The sequence below is a fragment of the Oncorhynchus tshawytscha genome, linkage group LG04, assembly GCF_018296145.1.
Source record: "Oncorhynchus tshawytscha isolate Ot180627B linkage group LG04, Otsh_v2.0, whole genome shotgun sequence".
NCBI classification, from domain to species: domain Eukaryota; kingdom Metazoa; phylum Chordata; class Actinopteri; order Salmoniformes; family Salmonidae; genus Oncorhynchus; species Oncorhynchus tshawytscha.
In genome coordinates this window covers 62108317-62131194 of record NC_056432.1, presented here as the reverse complement: position 1 = coordinate 62131194, position 22878 = coordinate 62108317, and the positions used below count along the sequence as shown (strand labels likewise).

The window sequence follows — 22878 nt, the reverse complement described above, 5'->3', positions numbered from 1 at the left end:
GCTGAACTAAAAAGTAAAACATTGCTGCTAATTAGCATCGTATTTCTTATTGACAATATGACCTAATAAAAAAGTAGCTTGATACAAATGAAGTCAGATAAAGTTATTAATTCAGCAACATCTAACATTTTAAGACCTCAATTCAATAATCATGAAATAGTGTAACCTAATAAGAGAATACAAACACATACAAACATACACACACTCTGTGTATGACTCACAGTGAAAGACCAAAGGCTGCACCAAGAAATCTGTCTTTCCTCAGATCTCACTTACCGTTGACTAAATGGTACAGGCATTTTGCCCACATGGTACCCATTACTTAGAAATGGGCACCTCCCATTATCTGCAACTACCTCTTCCTTCCTCTGTCCTGTGTCAACCCACTCCCCATTTCCCTCTCACATTCGACATGGACACACACACACACACACACACACACACACAACCACACCCACACCCACACACACACACACACACACACACACACACACACACACACACACACACACACACACACACACACACACACACACACACACACACACACACACACACACACACACACACACACACATGCAGTATGATCCCATTTCTAATGTTTCTCCCCTTATATAGGGAAAGACAGTGAGGAATATCTATTTAGAGTATGCAGGCTCTTCGCTTTGGGCAGAAAATGCATCCTACTCCTCTTTGTGAAGAAGCTTCCCTGCCTCTTTGAGATGTGGATGAGTAATCATTGTAACTCTCTGTTTGTGTGTGCATGCTTGCGTGTGCTGTCAGTCCCTCTCAGATCTCTTTGTTTCTCCAAATAAGACACAGCAAATCCAATTAGTTATCACGTACAGTTGAAGTCGGAAGAATACATACACATAGGTTGGAGTTATTACAACTCGTTTTCAACCACTCCACATATTTCTTGTTAACAAACTATAGTTTTGGCAAGTCGGTTAGGACATCTACTTTGTGCATGACACACGCAAATTTTCCTACAATTGTTTACAGACAGATTATTTCACTTATAATTCACTGTATCACAATTCCAGTGGATCAGAAGTTTACATACAGTAAGTTGACTGTGCCTTTAAACAGCTTGGAAAATTCCAGGAAATGATGTCATGGCTTTAGAAGCTTCCGATAGGCTAATTGACATAATTTGAGTCAATTGGAGGTGTACCTGTGGATGTATTTCAATGCCTACTTAGTGCCTCTTTGTTTGATATCATGGGAAAATAAAAAGAAATCAGCCAAGACCTCAGAAAAATAATTGTAGACCTCCACAAGTCTGGTTCATCTTTGGGAGCAATTTCCTGAAGGTCTGAAGGTACCACGTTCATCTGTACAAACAATAGTACACAAGTATAAACACCATGGGACCATAAATAAATCATTCTTTCTACTTTTATTCAGACATTTCACATTCTTAAAATAATTGCGAAAAACTGAGCTTTAATGTATTTGGCTAAGGTGTATGTAAACCTCCGACTTCAACTGTATTTACATAAAGACACTCCATCATGTCATCTTCATATGCCATCACCACTGCCCAGCCTTCTAGACTGCAGTTGCCCAAGCAACTACTGTACAGTTGTTATAATTTCGTAAGAAGATGCCTTCCAACTACATCCACTTTCATGCTCTGTAAACCTTTATGAGGATGAATAGGTCAATATTTCCTTATCTCTAATGACCTCAGTGGAAAGAATGCACAAGCCTGCCTGCTGATGGCAGCACACATCATACGGTTTAAAGTTAGTTTGATTGTCTATGAAGCATGTGTGTTGTGCTATGGATTTAATCGCTTGAGTATGATCACGGCCGTATAGTAAAAACATTAAATCAGTATAGATCAACAGAACAGCATTGCCTTGCATAAAGTATTTTGTGAACATTTTGAAGTGTTTGCGTGGGAGCCAGATAATCTGTTCAGTGAGTACAGATGAATAGGCAGGCATAAATCTAATTATAACCATTTTAGCTCAGTTTAACAGTGTGAGTAAAATGTTTGTTCTTATTGCATAATCAGCAGAGCTACCAAACAAGCAGTCACTGTTGTGTGAAAGGTACATCATGCACATTAAAGCAATATCAACAATATTTCAGGTGTTATAAATATCCCGGAACCTAGTTAACACTCATACTACAAACTGGGGTCATTTTGATCCCAAATTCTTCAAAGTTTTCATGAGTTTGTCAATCAACTTGTTATTAATACATCTAAATCATTGTTTAGTGTTTCTGAATCAAAATATGCACCCCTCAAAAAATAAAATCCTTTGGGGTCATTTTGACACCAGCCAAAAACACAGAATTCTGCCTAATCTAATAGATAGTAACTTTATTTGAATCTACAGTTAACTGACAAAATAAAGGAAACACTGATATAAAGTTTCTTAATATGGCATTGGGCCACCATAAGCCACCAGAACAACTTCAATGCGCCTTGGCATAGATTCATGATTCCGGGACTCTATTGGAGTGATTCGACACGATTCTTCCACCAGCAATTCCATCATTTTGAGTTTTGCTGATGGTGGTGCAAAACGTTGTTCCAGCCTAGCTCAGTGCTTTCTGTGGTGGTGGGGCAGCCAGAGGAAAATACGGAGCGTAAGGGTTAGTAATATTCTCTAGTTGCGCTGTGATTGGCCCAGTGTTCTGTCATTGATTGGGACATTACGTCACCACAAATTCTATGGGGAGAGCTCGAAAATTAAAGCCCCTTGGGTGCTGCCATAGAGTTACATTAGAAGTGCCCACCCAAGAAGGCTCAAGGTCATTGGCCACAGATCAAATTACGTCAAATCACGTTATACCATAGATTTGATTTGACTGATCATGTCAACATCATACTTTCAAAATCTTAGCTAGCAAGCTAGTAGTCATCATCATGAATCAAGTCAACAATCTACTGACAAATCATTTTTAATTCTTGTCATATGAAGAGAAATTATAGATAAAACGAATAGGTGCTCATCGGCCATTGGACATAAACATTACACAGGTTGGAAATTGCAAATTCATCAATGAGTGGTGTGGAAGGAATCAGTGGGTAACTGCAGGCATTGCAAAGCAATCCCTAACCTGCTATTCAGTGGAGTGGGTGTGTGGACCAAGTTTTGGTTTAAGGGTCTTTTTTCCAAGCTTTAAAGAATAAACATTCAACATTGGCCATGCTGTCAATCCTGCATGACTTCTATCGGGTTCAAGACAACTGGAAACTCGGAACAGGGAAATCTCAGACTTCAGTGAGTTCAAGACAACTGGGAAAAACAAGCTCCAACTGGGAAAATATGTTTTGAAAGGTCCTCCAACTCGCAATTCCAAGTCGGGACCTCTATGTAACAGTTTTCGTCTGGTGAAGGAGAAGAGGACCAACGTGCAGCCTGATAAGTGTTCATATTAATAAACAAAATAAACTGAACACTGAAATGACAAAAATAATAAAGAGCGAGAACGAAAACGAAACAGTTCTGTAAGGAATACGCACAAAACAGAAAACAATCACCCACAACCAAAATGGGGAAAACAGGCTACCTAAGCATGATTCTCAATCAGAGACAACGATCAACAGCTGCCTCTGATTGAGAACCATACCTGGCCAAACACACAGAAATACAACATAGAAAAAAGAACATAGACTACCCACCCCAACTCACGCCCTGACCAAACTAACACAAAGACATAATAAAGGAACTAAGGTCAGAATGTGACATTTGGTGTAACGGCATTCCTCCTCCTCTTCTGAGGAGGAGGAGCGAGAAGGATCGGAGGACCAATGCGCAGCGTGGTAAGTGTCCATAATGTTTTTTTTAAAGACATAAACTGAACACTACAAAACACTAAACGTGAACATGAACGAAAACCGAAACAGTAGCGTGTGGCAACAAACATACACACGGAAAGCAAAACAAACACCCAAACACCCACAACTCAAAAGTGAAACCCTGATGATTTTCAATCAGAGACAACTAACGACACCTGCCTCTGATTGAGAACCATACTAGGCTGAACTCAAAACCCCAACATAAAAAAAACACACATAGACTGCCCACCCCAACTCACGCCCTGACCATACTAAATAAAGACAAAACAAAGGAAATAAAGGTCAGAACGTGACACTCGGGCCTCTTTCTAGAGCTCCGACCTGAAGATCATGATTCGACTTTGTTTTTTTTTCAGAGTTCCCAGGTGTCTTGAAAGCACCATAAATCCAGAGAATGCTAGACTTTGATGACGAAGTTTGATGACAAAATTTGCCCACGAAGGACCGCCGCACCACCTTCCTGTTCAAGTGAGCACAGCACAACAAGGTGAGACCAAAAATGTCTTGTATGCTGCTGTATAAATTGTGTAATATGCCAGGTAGATATGTATACTGTAGCTAAGAAACAAATACTAAGTGTATGTTGTGTAGTAAGCTGTTAGTAGCCCATGTGCCTCACGCTAATAACTTGGTCTATTTTCATGTCTTGCTTTCGCATACTGTTCTGACTTGGTGGTGCACATGTAGCCTATAACCTGTTTTAGAGAAATGTCATCATCGAATATTGTAAGAACTTTCATTGCCTGCTTATATTCCTCCTTTATTTATCCTACAGTTCTGACTTGGTGTACAGGGAAAATACAGTAAGAACGGCCCATGTTCTGAATTCTGTTGCTGTACATTTCAAAAGTGCTGAACAAATGGTTATATTGACTACATCCATCCTAGCTCGCTCATTAATATCTTGGTCGAAATTACAGATTGCCTCTTATCCGCTCATCGTCCACTTATGCCATAGTTTGTACATCTCAATTGTCAGTAGAAACCACATTTGTTTAAGCAAATATCAGCCATATTAGCTATGTTAGTTTTAAAGGCAATAAATGAGGCTGAATTAACTGTTTCACTGCCAGACAAGGCTCCTCTGATAGCCAGGTGTAGCAGTGGTAAGGAGAGTTGGGACTGCTGGTGATCCTCCACCAAATTTCACAGTGGGTGCGAGACCTGGAGAGGCCTACAAGCCACAGTGTCTCGCACACACTGTGAAACGTGGTGGAGGATCGGTGATGATCTGGGGGTCCTTCAGCAAGGCTGGAATCGGGCAGATTTGTTTTTGTGAAGGACTCATGAATCAAGCCAGGTACAAGGTTATCCTGGAAGAAAACTTGCTTCCTTCTGCTCTCACAATGTTCCCCAACTCTGAGGATTGGTTTTTCCAGCAGGACAATGCTTCATGCCACACATCCAGGTCAATCAAGGTGTGGATGGAGGACCACCAGATCAAGACCCTGTCATGGCAAGCCCAATCTCCAGACCTGAACCCCATTGAAAACCTCTGGAATGTGATCAAGAGGAATATGAATGGTCAAAAGCCATCAAACAAAGCTGAGCTGCTTGAATTTTTTGCGCCAGGAGTGGTATAAAGTCACCCAACATCAATATGAAAGACTGGTGGAGAGCATGACAAGAAGCATGAAAGCTGTGATTGAAAATCAGGGTTATTCCACCAAATATTAATTTCTGAACACCTCCTAAGTTAAAACATTAGTATTGTGTTGTTTAAAAATGAATATGAACTTATTTTCTTCACGTTATTCGAGGTCTGACAACACTGCATTTTTTTTGTTATTTTGACCCGTTGTCAATTTCTGCGAATAAATGCTCTAAATGACAATATTTGTATTTGGAAATTGGGGAGAAATGTTGTCAGTAGTTTATAGAATAAAATAAAATAAAAAATTTGCTCAAACACAAACCTATAAATAGTAAAACCAGAAGAAACTGATCATTTTGTAGTGGTCTCTTAATTTTTTCCAAAGCTGTATATACAGTATGAATAGTGACATAACGAATAAATACACAGTGAACAACAAACAACAATAACGCGTAAAAATAACATGGCTATATACAGGGAGCACCAGCACCGAATTGATGTGCAGGGGCACGAGGCAATTGAGATAGCTATGTACTGTACATATAGGATGTACAACGTGTGTGTGTGTGTGTGTGTGTGTGTGTGTGTGTGTGTGTGTGTGTGTGTGTGTGTGTGTGTGTGTGTGTGTGTGTGTGTGTGTGTGTGTGTGTGTGTGTGTGTGTGTGTGTGTGTGTGTGTGTGTGTGTTGGGGTGTCAGTGTAAGTACTGTATGTGTGAGTGAGTGTGTGTGTAGAGTCCAGTGGGTGTGCATAGAGTCAGTGCAAGAGAGTATGTTCAGAAAAGGGTCAATGCAGGTAGTCCAGGTAACTTGTTTAGCAGTCTTTTGGCTTGATTGTAGAGGCTGTTCAGGGTCTTGTTGGTTCCAAACTTAGTGCACTGGTAACGCTTGCTGTGCGGTAGCAAAGAGAACAGTCTATGGCTTGGGTGGCTGGAGTCTTTGACATTTTTTGGGGCCTTCCTCTCACACCGCCTGGTATAGAGGTCCTGGATGGCAGGGGGCTCGGCCCCAGTGATGTACTAGGCCATACTCACCACCTTCTGTAGCGCCTTGCGGTTGGGTGCCTTGCAGTTGCCGTACCAAGCGGTGATGCAGCCAGTCAAGATGCTCCCAATGGTGCAGCTGTATAACTTTTTGAGGTTCTGAGGGCCCATGCCAAATCTTTTCAGCCTCCTGAGGAGATTTGAGAGCATTACACCTTTAGTATATCAAAAAATACTTGATATACCTCAATCGGTATGCCTTCAAAGCCTGGGGCTTTTCCAGACTGAAAGGATTTAATAGCCTCAAAAAGTTCTTCGTCTGATATTTGGCCTTTGCACTGATCTTTCTGTACATGTGTTAATTTTCCATTTTTTATAATATTTGGAAAGAATCCCTTACCATAATCTTTATTCAGTGGGAAAGGATGAGACGGAAAAGAGAACATCTGCCTAAAATAATTAGCTTCCTCTTTTAAAATATCATTCGGAGAATCATAGATGACTCTTTCTTCAGTAACGAGTTTCTGCAAATTCGTTTTATTAGCGTTCCTATATTGGAGATTCAGGAAGAATTTGGGGCATTTTTCTCCATATTCCATCCAGTTTGCTTTATTTTTGTAATAGATTACATTTGATCGTTCTTCAATAAGTTCCTCAAGTTCTTTTTGTTTTTCCTCTAACTTATTTTGTGTCTCTGTAGTATCGTTTTAATTGCTATCTACCTGTACTATTAGTTCATGGATTTCCCTTGTTAGTCTTGTCTCTTTAGCCAGAAACTACTTTTTTATTATTGATGAATATTGAATTAAATGACCCCTGAAGGTACATTTAAAGGTATCCCAAACAATACGGGTATTTGCTGAACCCATATTATACTGGAAAAATTCAGTTATTAATTATTTTGTCTTAGTTAAAAATAAGTTGTCCTCCAGTAAACTTTGATTAAATTTCCAATATCCAAATCCACGTGGAAAATCTATAAGAGTTATGTGAATGCCAATTAGATGATGATCTGATCGCATTCTGTCTCCTATTACAACTTTTTTAACCTTTGATGCAAGAGAGAAAGAGACAAGAAAGTAGTCAAGATGACTAGCTTGATTAAATCTCTATGTATCTCTCACTAGGTCGGGGTTTTTTAGTCTCCAGATATCCACTATTTCTAATGTGTCCATAATATTTGTGATTTTCTTAAGGGCACGGTGATGATAGTTTGTAGAGTGATTATGTCACGCCCTGACGTAGAGAGCTTTATATGTCTCTATTTTGGTTTGGTCAGGGTGTGATTTGGGTGGGCATTCTATGTCCCTTTTTCTATGATTTGTATTTCTGTGTGTTTGGCCAGGTGTGGTTCTCAATCAGAGGCAGCTGTCTATCGTTGTCTCTGATTGAGAACCATACTTAGGTAGCCTTATTCCCACCTGTATTTGTGGTAGTTGTCCATTTATAGTTGCATGTGAGCACTACGGTGGCGTCATGGTTTCGGTTTGTCGGTTTGATCTTATAATAAGGAAGTATGTACACTCACCATGCTGCGCTTTAGTCCGCTGTTTCCACTTTAGACGATCGTGACATATTACCTTTACGGTCCTTTGAGGTACTTAATACTGTGTTAAAGTCTCCTACCAAAATGATTAGATCATTTGTTGCCTGTAAGTTCAATAAATTGGTATAAATGTTTACAAAGATTTGTGGATCATCCTGATTTGGACCGTATAGATTAATGAGCCAAATCTCTTTTTCGTCCACTTTCAAATTCAAAAGGATCCACCTTCCTTGTGAATCATTCCTGACTATTTGCGCATTCAGATTGACATTTTTGTTAATTAATATCATCACTCCCTTTGAGTTCCTTTGTCCATAACAGAAAATAATTTCACCATCCCATTCCTTTTTCCACGCAACTTCAACTAAGGATGTAGAGTGAGTTTCCTGTGAACAGTATACATTATATTCCCTTTCTTTTAGCCATCTAAAGACTGATCTTTTTTTATAATCTGCTAAACCGTTACAATTATAACTGGCTATACTTATTTCACCGCTTACCATAACTAGATACTATTCTCAGTCTAAATTGACCATAATTAGTGCTTGTAAAGTTACTGCCATCAGAGGTATTATGAAGGTCAAAACTAGAGCTTTCAAATGTCTGATATTTAGCAATATTTGTTTTATTCCCTTGCCTGTGAACCAATGCCACAGATGTTGGAAAATTGAGACAAGATATTATGTGTGTAGCAAATCTGAGTAGGTTGATGTGTATGATATTGGATGTGATTTTGTGAGAGTGTGTACGATGTCTGTTTAAGAGTAAGACTATAATGTGTGATGTCCAAATAAATACTAACTCTGACGATTTGCATGGTTGTGTGTCTATGTGTGTGTAACATGTAGTCTGTATAGCCTTAAAATCATGATAATTGTAATCCATATCGTATCACCATCATAGTTGCATCATAATTACCTTTAACATAATTGAAAAACACATCCCAGCATTTCCATAGTAATTGACGTTTCACATGATCATGAAGAGACCTTGCATTACTCTAGAGATGGCTTCACTACAGTACAAATGTATTCCATACAATGTTACTTTCCCCAATGCCCCTATTCTGATATCTTCCCCTTGCTTGTTGGAAACATATATAAACTTGTAGACAAATACATAAAAAAGATAGACAAACAAACTAATTAAATTATAAAACAGTTCTTGACAATAGAGAGAGGGAGAGAAGAGAAAAGAGAGAAAGAGAGTGAGAGAAGAGAGCGAGATGAGGTGTGTGTGTATGTATAAGTCCGTATGTTTAAGCAAGAATGCAATTGAGTACGTGTGTGTTCATATCCACTTCATAATGTTCAGATATTTTTTACAGTTCCCATAACTTCTTTTTTTTCATAACCTGAAGTCCCTGTGGAATTTAGTACAGCCACGTTGTTATGGAGCTGTCTCGGAATAGCTGTCCATCTATAAAGAGTTTGTCCACAACGAGAAAGGCACGCCTACCATCCTTCCTTTGTGTTCATTGTACCAGATACAGTCTCTTACGACGTTAGTTTATCTCCCTTGGAAATTGGACATTGAGACCGAATTTAGTCCCTTTAAAGCTCTCTTCCCCTCCTTTTGATCAGCTCCTTTTGTTGGTAGTGTTCAAATTTTGCGATGATCGGTTGGGGACCCTTGGTCTTGTCGCTCCGAGCTCCAAGTCTGTGTACTCGGTGGAAAGCCACCTTGTTTACAGTCTCTATAGGAAGTTTCAAGGCGGATTGCATGAATTCTCTGATCGCGCACTCTGGATTATTGGATGCGTCCTCAGGAATCCCATAAAAATAAAATATTTCCACGCATGCTATGATTAATCTGTTTTTCTTTTTTTTGTCGGGTTAAAGTTATTTTGTGAGGTGGTCGGATCTTTCCATGATGGACTATGTTGTTCCTCCATAGCGTAAAGCTGTTTGTACTCGTCGATTTCCCTCAGGATCTCCTTAGTATCCAGATGGGCTCTTTACTGCAAACAGTTGTTTTACAAAAAGATAACAATGAGTCTTTCACACGACGACAGGTGTCTGTAGTACAGCCAGCTAGCACTCGCAGAATCCACGCAAAAAAAGGAACACAAACTTGCAGTCCCAGCCGTAAAGGCTAACCGCGTCGTGGAATCCTTAGCAACAAATCTTTAGTTTGGATTAAAATCAATTTAATTTAATATATGTATATAAACAACAAACCGAATGTAGACAGTACAATGTCCTGTTGCGCGTTCTGATGACGTCAGAATTAGCAAAGTAACAAAGGTAATTAAGATGTCTTATCTGCATAATATGCTTATATGATTTAACTGTTGAAAGCTTGTCATTAGAATGCCTCCTTTCGGACTCTGTGGTTGGCAGCTGCACTTCCTCCCTTATATGGGCCTCAGTCACCTGGGGTCCAGAGACGGGAGAAGTCAGGCTTGTCTATCACATATCACTGTTGCTATGCAGAATATCAGCAAGGAGCAGAGACAGATGGCTGCTATCCACTGTAGCTCCATCTTAAATTTGGAGGAACTGCAGAGCAAGAATGTCGGGTTGCCAGCCACAATGATAGGTAAGGTAAGGATTTAATGTCAATTGGAAAATGTATGTACATATTATCTAAATTGTAAATCTCATCGTGCTCATTCCTTTATTAACTTGTGTAAATGAGGATAGCCTCTTTGTCTGCAAGAACCTTGATTTACAGATCTGCTATCTTAATTTGACCAGTTTCTCAGGAAAATAATCCGGCAGCAACAGGAAATGTGAATTATTATGTGGATTATAATTTTTCAGTGACATTTTTGTCGGGGTTGTTAGCAGTTGATGTTACTCTTCAATAACACAGACCCCAAAGCAAATCAGGAGGAGGAAAATAGGTTAATTCAAAGTGTACAAATTATTCTTGGAAGTAGATGGTAGATGTTCATGCTTCCCTGTCCTCCGTGATTCTCTCCTGTGGTTCTCTCCACATTACAAAGGAAACAGGATATAATTTATAACCCCCCACCCTAGCCCGTGGCTGACCAATTAGAAGTCATTGCAGTACAACTGGGCCAATGGCCAAATATCCTGCTCCAGACTCAGACCAATGAAAACATAGCATACGTAGCTATGAGTTCAGGACTAACATTCCTAACAGATTCTAAACAGATTTTGAACTGAAAACCAACTATATCCATTGATAATTCCCTATTACAGAAAAAAAACACTATTTCCATTGATCGTTATTACTCTATTGACTTCTCGTCCTTTGGGTTGTGTATTTATCTTCGACATATTCTTACAGGGTTGATACATTTTCAGTTAAGGTAAATTACGTCTGACATTTTTAAGTGAAATTACAAACTTTATAAGCCTTTTTCAACCAAGTTTGTATTTCTTGCTGTGCCAATTAAGATAATACATCAGTACATGGGATCAGTGTCTATATGAATGAGTATTATAGTAACCTACTATTATAACAATATAAATTATCAACAGTGAACCATCAGATGGGAGAGGGAGTCAGTACCTTCCAGGTTCTTGGTGAACAGGACCTGTATGAGCAGCCAGATGAAGAGGAGGACCACAACACCCTCGATCATCCCTTTGCAGCAGAAGAAGAGTACAGACTGCCATACAGGCTGGTTGAGGTCCTCTTCCTCCAGGTGATAAGGCATGGTGACACCTGTCAGGGAGCCAGCTCTGGAAGCTCTGTAACACTGTGTAAGTCTTCTGTAGGCCCCTTCCTCTTCTTCAGCAAGTTGAGCTCTGATCATTTCTGTCAGACACTTACAGTATAAGCTCCAGCCTCTCACTCCTGTAGTCACCCTTTTCCCCTTTTAGCTTGGAGGAGCTGGAGGGTATTCAAGGATTTTCTCATATAAGTTCCGAGCTAAAATTACAAAAATAATAATTAAAAGAGCAAAAAGTGATGCAGAGGTTGTGATACAGAATGATCCAATGATCCTCACATTATGCTCTGACAAGCGTCAACAAAAAATGACAAACTTGGTCTTCGCTTCAAAGTCCACAAAGCAGTTAGTTCGGCTGACCCATGCTGAGTTGCTCCATTCCACAGCTGAAACGATCACTCATTCAGTGAAGTGGCAGGTGCTCCGGGCCATTATGGTGATGTGGATATCCCGATGACTTCTCAACAATACCCTCGTTCTATTCTGTAATCTCTCCAGGACAGTAACCCCTTCTCCCTTGCAGAGAGGGGGAGGCTGGTGGGGTGGTGTAGGCACAATACTTTTGAGCCAAGTGTCAGTGAAGGGAGGTTTGTTCGTCCTGCAGTTTTTATCTCTGGCCAGATTTCTCTCATAACTGCAGTCGTGTCCCAGCTACCAACTCTCCCCACTCCATGCCAAATACACAAACACTGTCAGCACAATTCCCCATCCCTTTCTTTTGTGACCTGCAAGCTGTCACTTCCATTAGCAAGTTCTGGTCTGCAGACTGCAGAGATGCTCACTCTGTTGCAAACTGCCTGCACACACACTTTCTCACTGCCAGAGAAGCAGTGAACTCTTCACTGGCCCATGGCCAGCATTTAGATTGCATTCAGTGTTCACCTCAATTACTGTAATGGAATGCAATTTGTGTGTGTGTGTAAAAAAGACAGGGGGGTTGCATTTCAATGTCTTCTGTATTGTCCACATATAGGAATGTGATAACATGAGCCAGAATATCAAGTCTTTCATATCTTGTAGGACTACTTTATGCTGACTGGTGTTCCATTCCACTCCACATTATATCCAGATCCAAATGACACTATATTTAAAATGGAGGTACACTGAGTGATATATTCTAATGATTGTGTCCATAGTCAGTTTTAAAAAAAACATGTTTGCAGGTGGGGAAAACCCTCAAACCTATATCATGTTATCCATGTACAATAACGTCAAACAACTGAGAGATACAGGGTTATCACTAAGCTGGGAAAATGCTGCTATCTATTGATCATCAGTAAAAAACACTATTTTACCCCCCAAACAAAAACAAATAAAAACATGGACGTTTCCCTCTGAGGAAATACTGGTTCACTTACTCCTTTGACCCACTAAAAGGCTCATTGTTGTTTAAAGGGGAATGGAAACACTTTAGGAAGTAAAGCTAAGCAAAGAGATGTATTCAATCCACTAATACTAAACATGTGCATTTAACATAGAAACATCTCTATTTTTTCTTGAACAATATTTATTAGAGGTATGAGTAGCGGAGTAGCGCCATCTTAAATTGTCATAGTAACGACTGACACCAATGTGACATTGGTAGGAATGAGCAAATTGTGTGTTTTGGAGACTGAATAGACTAGTGGCAAGTCCGCATTGATGTTCATGTACCCCTACCCGAAGTATAACAAAGCACAACCATGTTTATCCATATCTCTAAGGTCTCCCATATATGAAATGGATGGTTGTGTAAAAACATTCTACTGCAAAAGTGGTTCAATTAAATAGATATTGTGACACAACCCCTTTAGTCAAACAGCATTTTTGATGTAATTGTTTTCAATGATAACTGTACAAAATAAAATGCTCATATTGACAATTTGAAGAGCATTTATCATTAGGTAGCCGGCTAGTGATGTCTATTTAACAGTCTGATGGCCTTGAGATAGAAGCTGTTTTTCATTCTCTCTATCCCAGCTTTTATGCAACTGTACTGACCTCGCCTTCTGGATGATAGCAGGGTGAACAGGCAGTGGCTCAGGTGATTGATGCATTTGATGATATTTTTGGCCTTCCTGTGACATCGGGTGCTGTAGGTGTCCTGGAGGGCAGGCAGTGTGCCCCCGGTGATGCGTTGGGCAGACTGCACCTCCCTCTGGAGAGCCCTGCGGTTGTGGGCTGTGCAGTTGCCATACCAGGCGGTGACCAGCCCGACAGCATGGTCTCAATTGTGCATCTGTAAAGATTTCTGAAAGTTTTAGGGGTCAAGCCAAATTTCTTCAGCTTCCTGATGTTGAAGAGGTGCTGTTGCGCCTTCTTCACAACACTGTCTGTGTGGGTGGACCATTTCAGTTATATGTACGCCAAAGAACTTGAAGCTTTTCACCTTCTCCACTGCGGTCTCGTCGATGTGGATAGGGGCGTGCTCCCGCTGATGTCTCCTGAAGTCCATGATCAGCTCCTTTGTTTTGTTGAGGGAGAGGTTATTTTCCTGGCAGGGCCCTCACCTCCTCCCTGTAGGCTATCTCGTCATTGTTGTTTATCATGCCTACTACTGTTATGTTGTCTGCAACTTGATGATTGAGTTGGAGGTGTGCGCGGCCATGCAGTCATGGGTGAACAGGGAGTACAGGAGGGGGCTGAGCACGCACCCTTGTGGGGCCCCAGTGTTGAGAATCAGTGTAGTGGAGATTGCTGTTTCCTACCTTCACCACCTGGGGGTGGCCCGTCAGGAAGTCTAGGACCCAGGGTGGGGTTCAGACCCAGGGCCCCGAGCTTAATGATGAATTGGAGGGTATTATGGTGTTAAAGGCTGAGCAATAGTCAAATAAACAGCATTCTTACATAGGTATTCCTCTTGTCCAGATGGGATAGCGCAGTGTGCAGTGTGGATCTATGCAAATCTCTCAGACACCCAGCACATCCACAAGGGACCCCAACCTTTGTCACAGTTGTTCATGAATTCATTGCAGCTGAGAAGAAGCGAAACAATAAATTGGTGAATTTAGTGGAAACATGCCCATTTGTAGCAATCATGGTAACAAGCATTTATTGTTACACATCTGTAAGTACCGAGCGCAATTACTATCAGGTACATGTTGTTATTACACTGTAACTAGTTGTTACACTTAACTACAATACTTGATACAGAGTAATTACACTGTATTAAGGACTGCTTCAAAGGTAGTGTTACCAAATGGATGGTTTTGACCGCTTGGAACTTTTGGAAATTAAGCTTCTCCTCCCGCCCGTGCCTTTTTCCTCCTAAAATGATTACTAACTTTATCCTCAATATGTAAACAATGAAATGATGATTGGGTAAACTAAACTCAACAAAAAAAAGAAATGTCCTCTCACTGTCAACTGCGTTTCAACAAACTTAACATGTGTAAATATTTGTATGAACTGAGACATAAACTGAACAAGTTCCACAGACATGGAATATAAATGGAATAACGTGTCCCTGAACAAAGGAGGGGTCAAAATCAAAAGTAACAGTCAGTATCTGGTGTGGCCACCAGCTGATTAAGTACTGCAGTGCATCTCCTCCTCATGGACTGCACCAGATGTGTCAGTTCTTGCTGTGAGATGTTATCCCACTCTTCCACCAAGGCACCTGCAATTTCCCTGACATTTCTGGGGGGAATGGCCCTAGCCCTCACTCTCCGATCCAACAGGTCCCAGACACGGACATCCCTGTCTTGTAGGAACTCACGAACAGAACGAGCAGTATGGCTGGTGGCATTGTCATGCTGGAGGGTCATGTCAGGATGAGCCTGCCGGAAGGGTACCACATGAGGGAGGAGGATGTCGTCCCTGTAATGCAAAGCATTGAGATTGCCTGCAATGACAACAAGCTCAGTCCGATGATGCTGTGACACAACACCCAGACCATGACGGACCCTCCACCTCCAAATCAATCCCACTCCAGAGTACAGACCTTGGTGTAAAGCTCATTCCTTCAACGATAAACGCAAATCCGACCATCACCCATGGTGAGACAAAACCGCGACTCGTCAGAGAAGAGCACTTTTTGCCAGTCCTGTCTGTTCCAGCGACGGTGGGTTTGTGCCCATAGGCGACGTTGTTGTCGGTGATGTCTGGTGAGGACCTGCCATATAACAGGCCTACAAGCCCTTAGTCCAGCCTCTCTCAGCCTATTGCGGACAGTCTGAGCACTGATGGAAGGATTGTGTGTTCCTGGTGTAACTCGGGCAGTTGTTGTTGTCATCCTGTACATGTCCTGCAGGTGGGATGTTCGGATGTACCGATCCTGTGCAGGTGTTGTTACACATGGTCTGCCACTGCAACGACGATCAGCTGTACGTTCTGTCTCCCTGTAGCGCTGTCTTAGGCGTCTCGCAGTACGGACATTGCAATTTATTGCCCTGGCCATATCTGTGGTCCTCATGCCTCATGCAGCATGCCTAAGGCTTGTTCACGCAGATAAACAGGGACCCTGGGCATCTTTCTTTCAGTGTTTTTCAGAGTCAGTAGAAAGGCCTCTTTAGTGTCCTAAGTTTCCATAACTCTGACCTTATTTGCCTAAGCTGTTAGTGTCTTAACGACCGTTCCACAGGTGCATGTTCATTAATTGTTTATGGTTCATTGAACAAGCATGGGAAACAGTGTTTAAACCCTTTACAATGAAGATCTGTGAAGTTATTTGGACTTTTTACGAATTATCTTTGAAAGACAGGGTCCTGAAAAAGGGTTTATATCGACTCCTAAAATGTATGTATTAAAATACACTGCTCAAAAAAATAAAGGGAACACTAAAATAACACATCCTAGATCTGAATGAATGAAATATTCTCAATAAATACTTTTTTCTTTACATAGTTGAATGTGACAACAAAATCACACAAAAAATATCAATGGAAATCAAATGTATCAACCCATGGAGGTCTGGATTTGGAGTCACACTCAAAATTAAAGTGGAAAACCACACTACAGGCTGATCCAACTTTGATGTAATGTCCTTAAAACAAGTCCAAATGGGGCTCAGTAGTGTGTGTGGCCTCCACGTGCCTGTATGACCTCCCTACAACGCCTGGGCATGCTCCTGATGAGGCGGCGGATAGTCTCCTGAGGGATCTCCTCCCAGACCTGGACTAAAGCATCCGCCAACTCCTGGACAGTCTGTGGTGCAACGTGGCGTTGGTGGATGGAGCGAGACATGATGTCCCAGATGTGCTCAATTGGATTCAGGTCTGGGGAATGGGCGGGCCAGTCCATAGCATCAATGCCTTCCTCTTGCAGGAACTGCTGACACACTTCAGCCACATGAGGTCTAGCATTGTCTTGCATTAGGAGGAACCCAGGGCCAACCGCACCAGCATATGGTCTCACAAGGGGTCTGAGGATCTCATCTCGGTACCTAATGGCAGTCAGGCTACCTCTGGCGAGCACATGGAGGGCTGTGCGGCCCCCCCAAAGAAATGCCACCCCACACCATGACTGACCCACCGCCAAACCGGTCATGCTGGAGGATGTTGCAGGCAGCAGAACGTTCTCCACGGCGTCTCCAGACTCTGTCACGTCTGTCACATGTGCTCAGTGTGAACCGGCTTTCATCTGTGAAGAGCACAGGGCGCCAGTGGCGAATTTGCCAATCTTGGTGTTCTCTGGCAAATGCAAACGTCCTGCACGGTGTTGGGCTGTAAGCACAACCCCCAACTGTGGAAGTCGGGCCCTCATACCACCCTCATGGAGTCTGTTTCTGACCGTTTGAGCAGGCACATGCACATTTGTGGCCTGCTGGAGGTAATTTTGCAGGGCTCTGGCAGTGCTCCTCCTGCTCCTCCTTGCACAAAGGCGGAGGTAGCGGTCTTGCTGCTGGGTTGTTGCCCTCCTACGGCCTCCTCCACGTCTCCTGATGTACTGGCCTGTCTCCTGGTAGCGCCTCCATGCTCTGGACACTACGCTGACAGACACAGCAAACCTTCTTGCCACAGCTCGCATTGATGTGCCACCCTGGATGAGCTGCACTACCTGAGCTACTTGTGTGGGTTGTAGACTCCGTCTCATGCTACCACTAGAGTGAAAGCAACGCCAGCATTCAAAAGTGACCAAAACATCAGCCAGGAAGCATAGGAACTGAGAAGTGGTCTGTGGTCACCACCTGCAGAACCCCTCCTTTATTGGGGGTGTCTTGCCAATTGCCTATAATTTCCACCTGTTGTCTATTCCATTTGCACAACAGCATGTGAAATTTATTGTCAATCAGTGTTGCTTCCTAAGTGGACAGTTTGATTTCACAGAAGTGTGATTGACTTGGAGTTACATTGTGTTGTAAGTGTTCCCTTTATTTTTTTGAGCAGTGTATATGACGATTATTGTTTTAGTTCATGGTTATTATCCATAATTTTTCCAGAGTTGTCTATTACACGATTATATGATTATTGTACCAGCCCTATGCACAAATTCACACCACTAGTTTGAGTAAGGCTGTGCCTCCAAGAAAACATCTGTGTCATGAAAGCACATCAATCTGCTCTTATTCATCTTGTCATGTGCCTTTGGAAAGATATGATGATCAACAGTGTCCATCTGTGATTCTTCTCTATAACAAGCTGAGACCCACATAACTTTTACATCTATAGTTCAGTGTGCTGCATCTGCAAATTTTTGGCAGTGTGATATGGTCTGAGCTGTTGAAATGTAGCCTATTTACATGATTACTACTGTATATGACACAGAATATTTGATGGATAACCAATAATTTTTTCCCCTGGGTATAATCTGCCAAAAAAGGATGTGATTCTGAGAGTTGTGATGATAACATAGGCTAGTTATGTCTGCTTTTCCCTATTTCAGGAGCCATCCATTGCACCACTTATGGCAAATACAAAAGCAGGACTTTATTATACTGAATGAAATTATAAACGCAACATGTAAAGTGTTGGTCCCCTGTTTCATGAGCTGAAATAAAAGATCACAGAAGTTTTACATACGCACAAAAAGATTATTTGATGCAAAAATGTGTTTACGTTCCTGTTAGTGAACATTTCTCCTTTGCCAAGATAATCCATCTACCTGACAGGTGAGGCATATCAAGAAACCGATTAAACAGCACGATCATTACACAGGTGCACCTTGTGCTGGGTACAATAAAATGCCACTCAAAATCCCTTTTGTGGGGAAAAACTCATTCTGATTGGCTTTGCCCCTGCCCAGTCATGTTAAATCCATAGATTAGGGCCTAATATATTTTTTTAATTGACTGTGAGAATGCTATTCATTGACTACAGCTCAGCGTTTAACACCAAAGTGCCCTCAAAGCTCATCAATAAACTAAGGACCCTGGGACTAAACACCTCCCTCTGCAACTGGATCCGGGACTTCCTGATGGGCCGCCCCCAGGTGGTAAGGGTAGGAAACAAAATATCCGCCACGCTGATCCTCAACGCAGGGGCCCCTCAGGGGTGCGTACTCCCTGTTCACACATAACTGCACTGCCAGGCATGACTCCAACACCATCATTAAGTTTGCCAATAACACAACAGTGGTAAGCCTGATCACCGACAACAATGAGACATCCTATAGGGAGGAGGTCAGAGACCTGGCCATGTGGTGCCAGGACAACAACCTCTCGCTCAACGTGATCAAGACAAAGGAGATGATTGTGGACTACAGGAAAAGGAGGACCGAGCAAGCCCCCATTCTCATCGACGGGGCTGTAGTGGAGCAGATTGAGAGCTTCAAGTTCCTTGGTGTCCACATCACCAACAAACTAACATGGTCCAAGCACACCAAGACAGTCGTGAAGAGGGCACGACAAAACCTATTCCCCCCCAGGAGACTGAAAAGATTTGGCATGGGTCCTGAGATCCTCAAAAGGTTCTACAGCTGCAACATCGAGAGCATCCTGACTGGCTGCATCACTGCCTGGTACGGGAATTGCTCAGCCTCCGACTGCAAGGCACTACAGAGGGTTGTGTGTACGGCCCAATACATCACTAGGGCCAAGCTTCCTGCCATCCAGGACCTCTATACCAGGCGGTGTCAGAGGAAGGCCCTAAAAATTGTCAAAGACTCCAGCAACCCTAGTCATAGACTGTTCACTTTGCTACCGCATAGCAAGCGGTACTGGAGTGCTAAGTCTAGGTCCAAGTTGCTTCTAAACAGCTTCTACCCCCAAGCCGTGAGACTCCTGAACATCTAATCAAATGGCTACCCAGAATACATGCATTGACCCCCTCCCCCCTTCTTTTACTCTGGTGCTACCCTCTGTTATTATCTATGCATAGTCACTTTAATAACTCTACCTACAGTTATAACTAACCGGTGCCCCCGCACATTGACTCTACCAGTACCCCCTGTATATAGCTCTGCTATTGTTATTTTACTGCTGATCTTTAATAATTGGTTACTTTTATTTTTACTTATTCTTTTTTTTCTATAATTTTTCTAGTTTTTTTAAACTGCATTGTTGGTTAGGGCTTGTAAGTAAGCATTTCACTCTTAAGGTCTACACCTGTTGTATTCATCGCATGTGACAAATACAATTTGTTTTGTTTTCCTTCTATGAACTGTAACTCAGTAATCTCTTTGAAATTGTTGCATGGTGTGTTTATATTTTTGTTTAGTATAGTTTATTACACCTACCTGTATATTGCACTAAAAGGACAAATGGCTCATCATGATCCTGTGCTATGAATGTAGCCCAAAACCACTTGGCTTTCGATGACAGCTCAGCTAATTTTTCCAGTTTAACCTCTACATGTTCGGTGGATTCCCCGCAGGACAGTTGAGCTAACGTAGGGTAATGTGATTAGCATTAGGTTGTAAGTAACAAGAACATTTCCCAGGACATAGACATATCTGACATTGTCAGAAAGCTTAAATGCGTGTTAATCTAACTGCACTGTCCAATTTACAGTAGCTATTACAGTGAAAGAATGCCATGCTATTGTTTGAGGAGAGTGCACAGTTATGAACTTGAAAATGTATTACAGTTTTTCTCAATTGCTAAAACACCATTTCTGAAACCTTGCTCCATTTCCTGAAAACATTAAACACAAAACCTCATCTTCAGGCACTATTTACATAACCTCTGACTCCTCTCGCAAAATGAAACATTCGCCTCAAAACAGTTTTACCTGTGTTCAAAATCAAACACTGCTCTCAAATCATAAACAAAGTGATCAAAATGATTTACACTCTCAAGCAGTCAGTAAACAATACACCGAAAAATAGAAAACACATTGTTCAAAACATACAATTCTCAGGGAGAAGTACATTTTGAATCAAAAAAAATATTCATTTTTCCGTCATTGTCTTTTCAATGAACGAAAACATGTTCTATCATAGTAGCTCAAAATTGATCAGAAATTACTACTCTGCTTTGCTCTTTGCAATTTTGTTTTTTGTTCTTCCTCCTCCTTGTACCCCTATTTTTACAGTACTGTACCCTGCATCTCACAAACTTGTCCTTTGTCTCTGTGATACTGTAATTCTTGTTCTTTGTTGATATGAACCTGCAACCAGTCAAAATCTATTGAGCAGTCAGTACTGTTAATAAATGGAAAGCACAATGTTCAGGGCCATACAATTTGTCCATTGTACAGTAAACAGCCTACAATGCACTGTACTACAGTATACAATACTAAAAGGGACAAAAAAGGTGTAAACATGTGATCAATGTGCTTCTTCTTGTCTTTGGGCTGGGTCAAGCCAGAGCACTTTGTCGACATCACAAGCAAAATTGGCCCTCCTGAGGTAACGGGGGAAGAAGCCTCTTGTGTGCCGTATCCAGCCCTGACATGATTCCTCACCTATATCACCACAGGCTACATCCATGGCTTGCAGCAAATTTTACTCTGGTATAGGGTTGTCTATCATACACTTTCCATCTCCAAGAGGAGAAAAACTCCTCAATCGGATTCAGGAAAGGCGAGTATGGAGGGAGGTACAAGTTCATAAACTGCCCATTGATGTTAAACCATTCCCTTACCTGAGCAGCTCGGTGGAAACGGACATTGTCCCACACTATCACATAGGTGGGAATGGGATTCTCATTTAGCTCTTGACCCTGCTGCTCTTGAACCTGCTGCTCAAATGAAATATCTCTTAGATTGGCAATAAATCTTAGAAGGTGCCTGGTGTTATATGGCCCGAGTGTAACATGGTGATGTAGAACACCATGGTTGCTGATAGCAGCATAGATTGTGACATTGCCACCTCGTTGACCAGGGACTTCAACAATGGCCCGCTGTCCAATCATGTTTCGGCCTCTCCTTCTCCTCTTTGTTAGATTGAAGCCTGCTTCATGGGACAAAGATGAACGGCCAATTGTGGAAATGCTCACACTGTCAATTCCCTGGAAGTGTGTGTTGTCTTGTATCACTCGTTCCTAGATTTCTCTGAGTCGTATTGTATTATCTTGAAGGACCATGCCAACTATAACGGCCTCTTGCTCCCAAGTGAATATAGCTGTCTTTCCACCTGCATGTGGCAGCCTTGCAATTCTACAAAAAGTAGTTGTGCAGTTACAAAACATATTAATGTAGTATAATACATAGAGTGATTAACTTTACAAATGTCTATTGAAACAGCTGCATATAGTGTAGTACAGTAAATTTGCAATTTCAAAAATACAGTAGTATCCTGTAACTCTTCTCTGAATGTCCGTACTATGGTGGACATAGAAAATCAGCTCAAATTGGGTTGCACTCTAAGTCCTGCTTCCCTCATTGTCAGTCCATGGACAAGAACATGGTCTATAACTGTTGCTCGAATTTCATCAGATATTTCCACTCTTTGTCTTCCTCTTCCTCTTCGTCCTCCTCTTCCTCTTTCTTGCCCTCCTCCTCTTCCCCCTCGTCGCCCACCTCGCATACGCACTCGTCCTCTCACATTGTTTCTTCTATCCATTCTCAGACTTTCTCCTTTCCACCTTCAACAACCTGTTTGCTCTCTGAACTGGCTTATATTGGTTGTGTCGCAACATTTGAAACAGGTTAAATCAATTTTGAGTGGTTGTGTTCAATCAATAACATGTCTTCTCTATTTGTATTTGATTGTTGCCACTTGTATTTACCAGTATGGATGACATGTGCATTAGAGTGCAGAATGTGTTTTGAGAATGAGAATGTGTTTAGAGTTTTGCTGAAAAGTCTAAGTGAGATCTGCAAATTGTGTTTTACCATGTGAAATGGTTTAAGGTATTGACAACAGACTGCATAATTAGCTAAATGAGTCCAGGCAAGTGAGAACTTTGTTCAGCCAATGGGTTTGAGTGTTTTAGCAATTGAGAAAACTGTAATAAACCAATTAGGCACTTTGGGCAGTCTTGACACAAT

At 41.6% G+C, this 22878-nt stretch overlaps 1 protein-coding gene across 1 annotated transcript in view; it reads left to right on the top strand.

The window, feature by feature from the left end:
• The first annotated feature begins 10353 nt into the window (after positions 1–10353).
• The window catches only part of LOC112249140 (semaphorin-7A), a 34533-nt gene continuing 22008 nt past the window's right edge, over positions 10354–22878 (top strand). The window contains exons 1-2 of the mRNA XM_024418808.2: positions 10354–10485; positions 11397–11621. Of these exons, the coding sequence (XP_024274576.2) occupies positions 10374–10485; positions 11397–11621 (337 nt within the window). The 5' untranslated portion in view covers positions 10354–10373. The remainder of the gene's footprint in view (positions 10486–11396; positions 11622–22878) is intronic.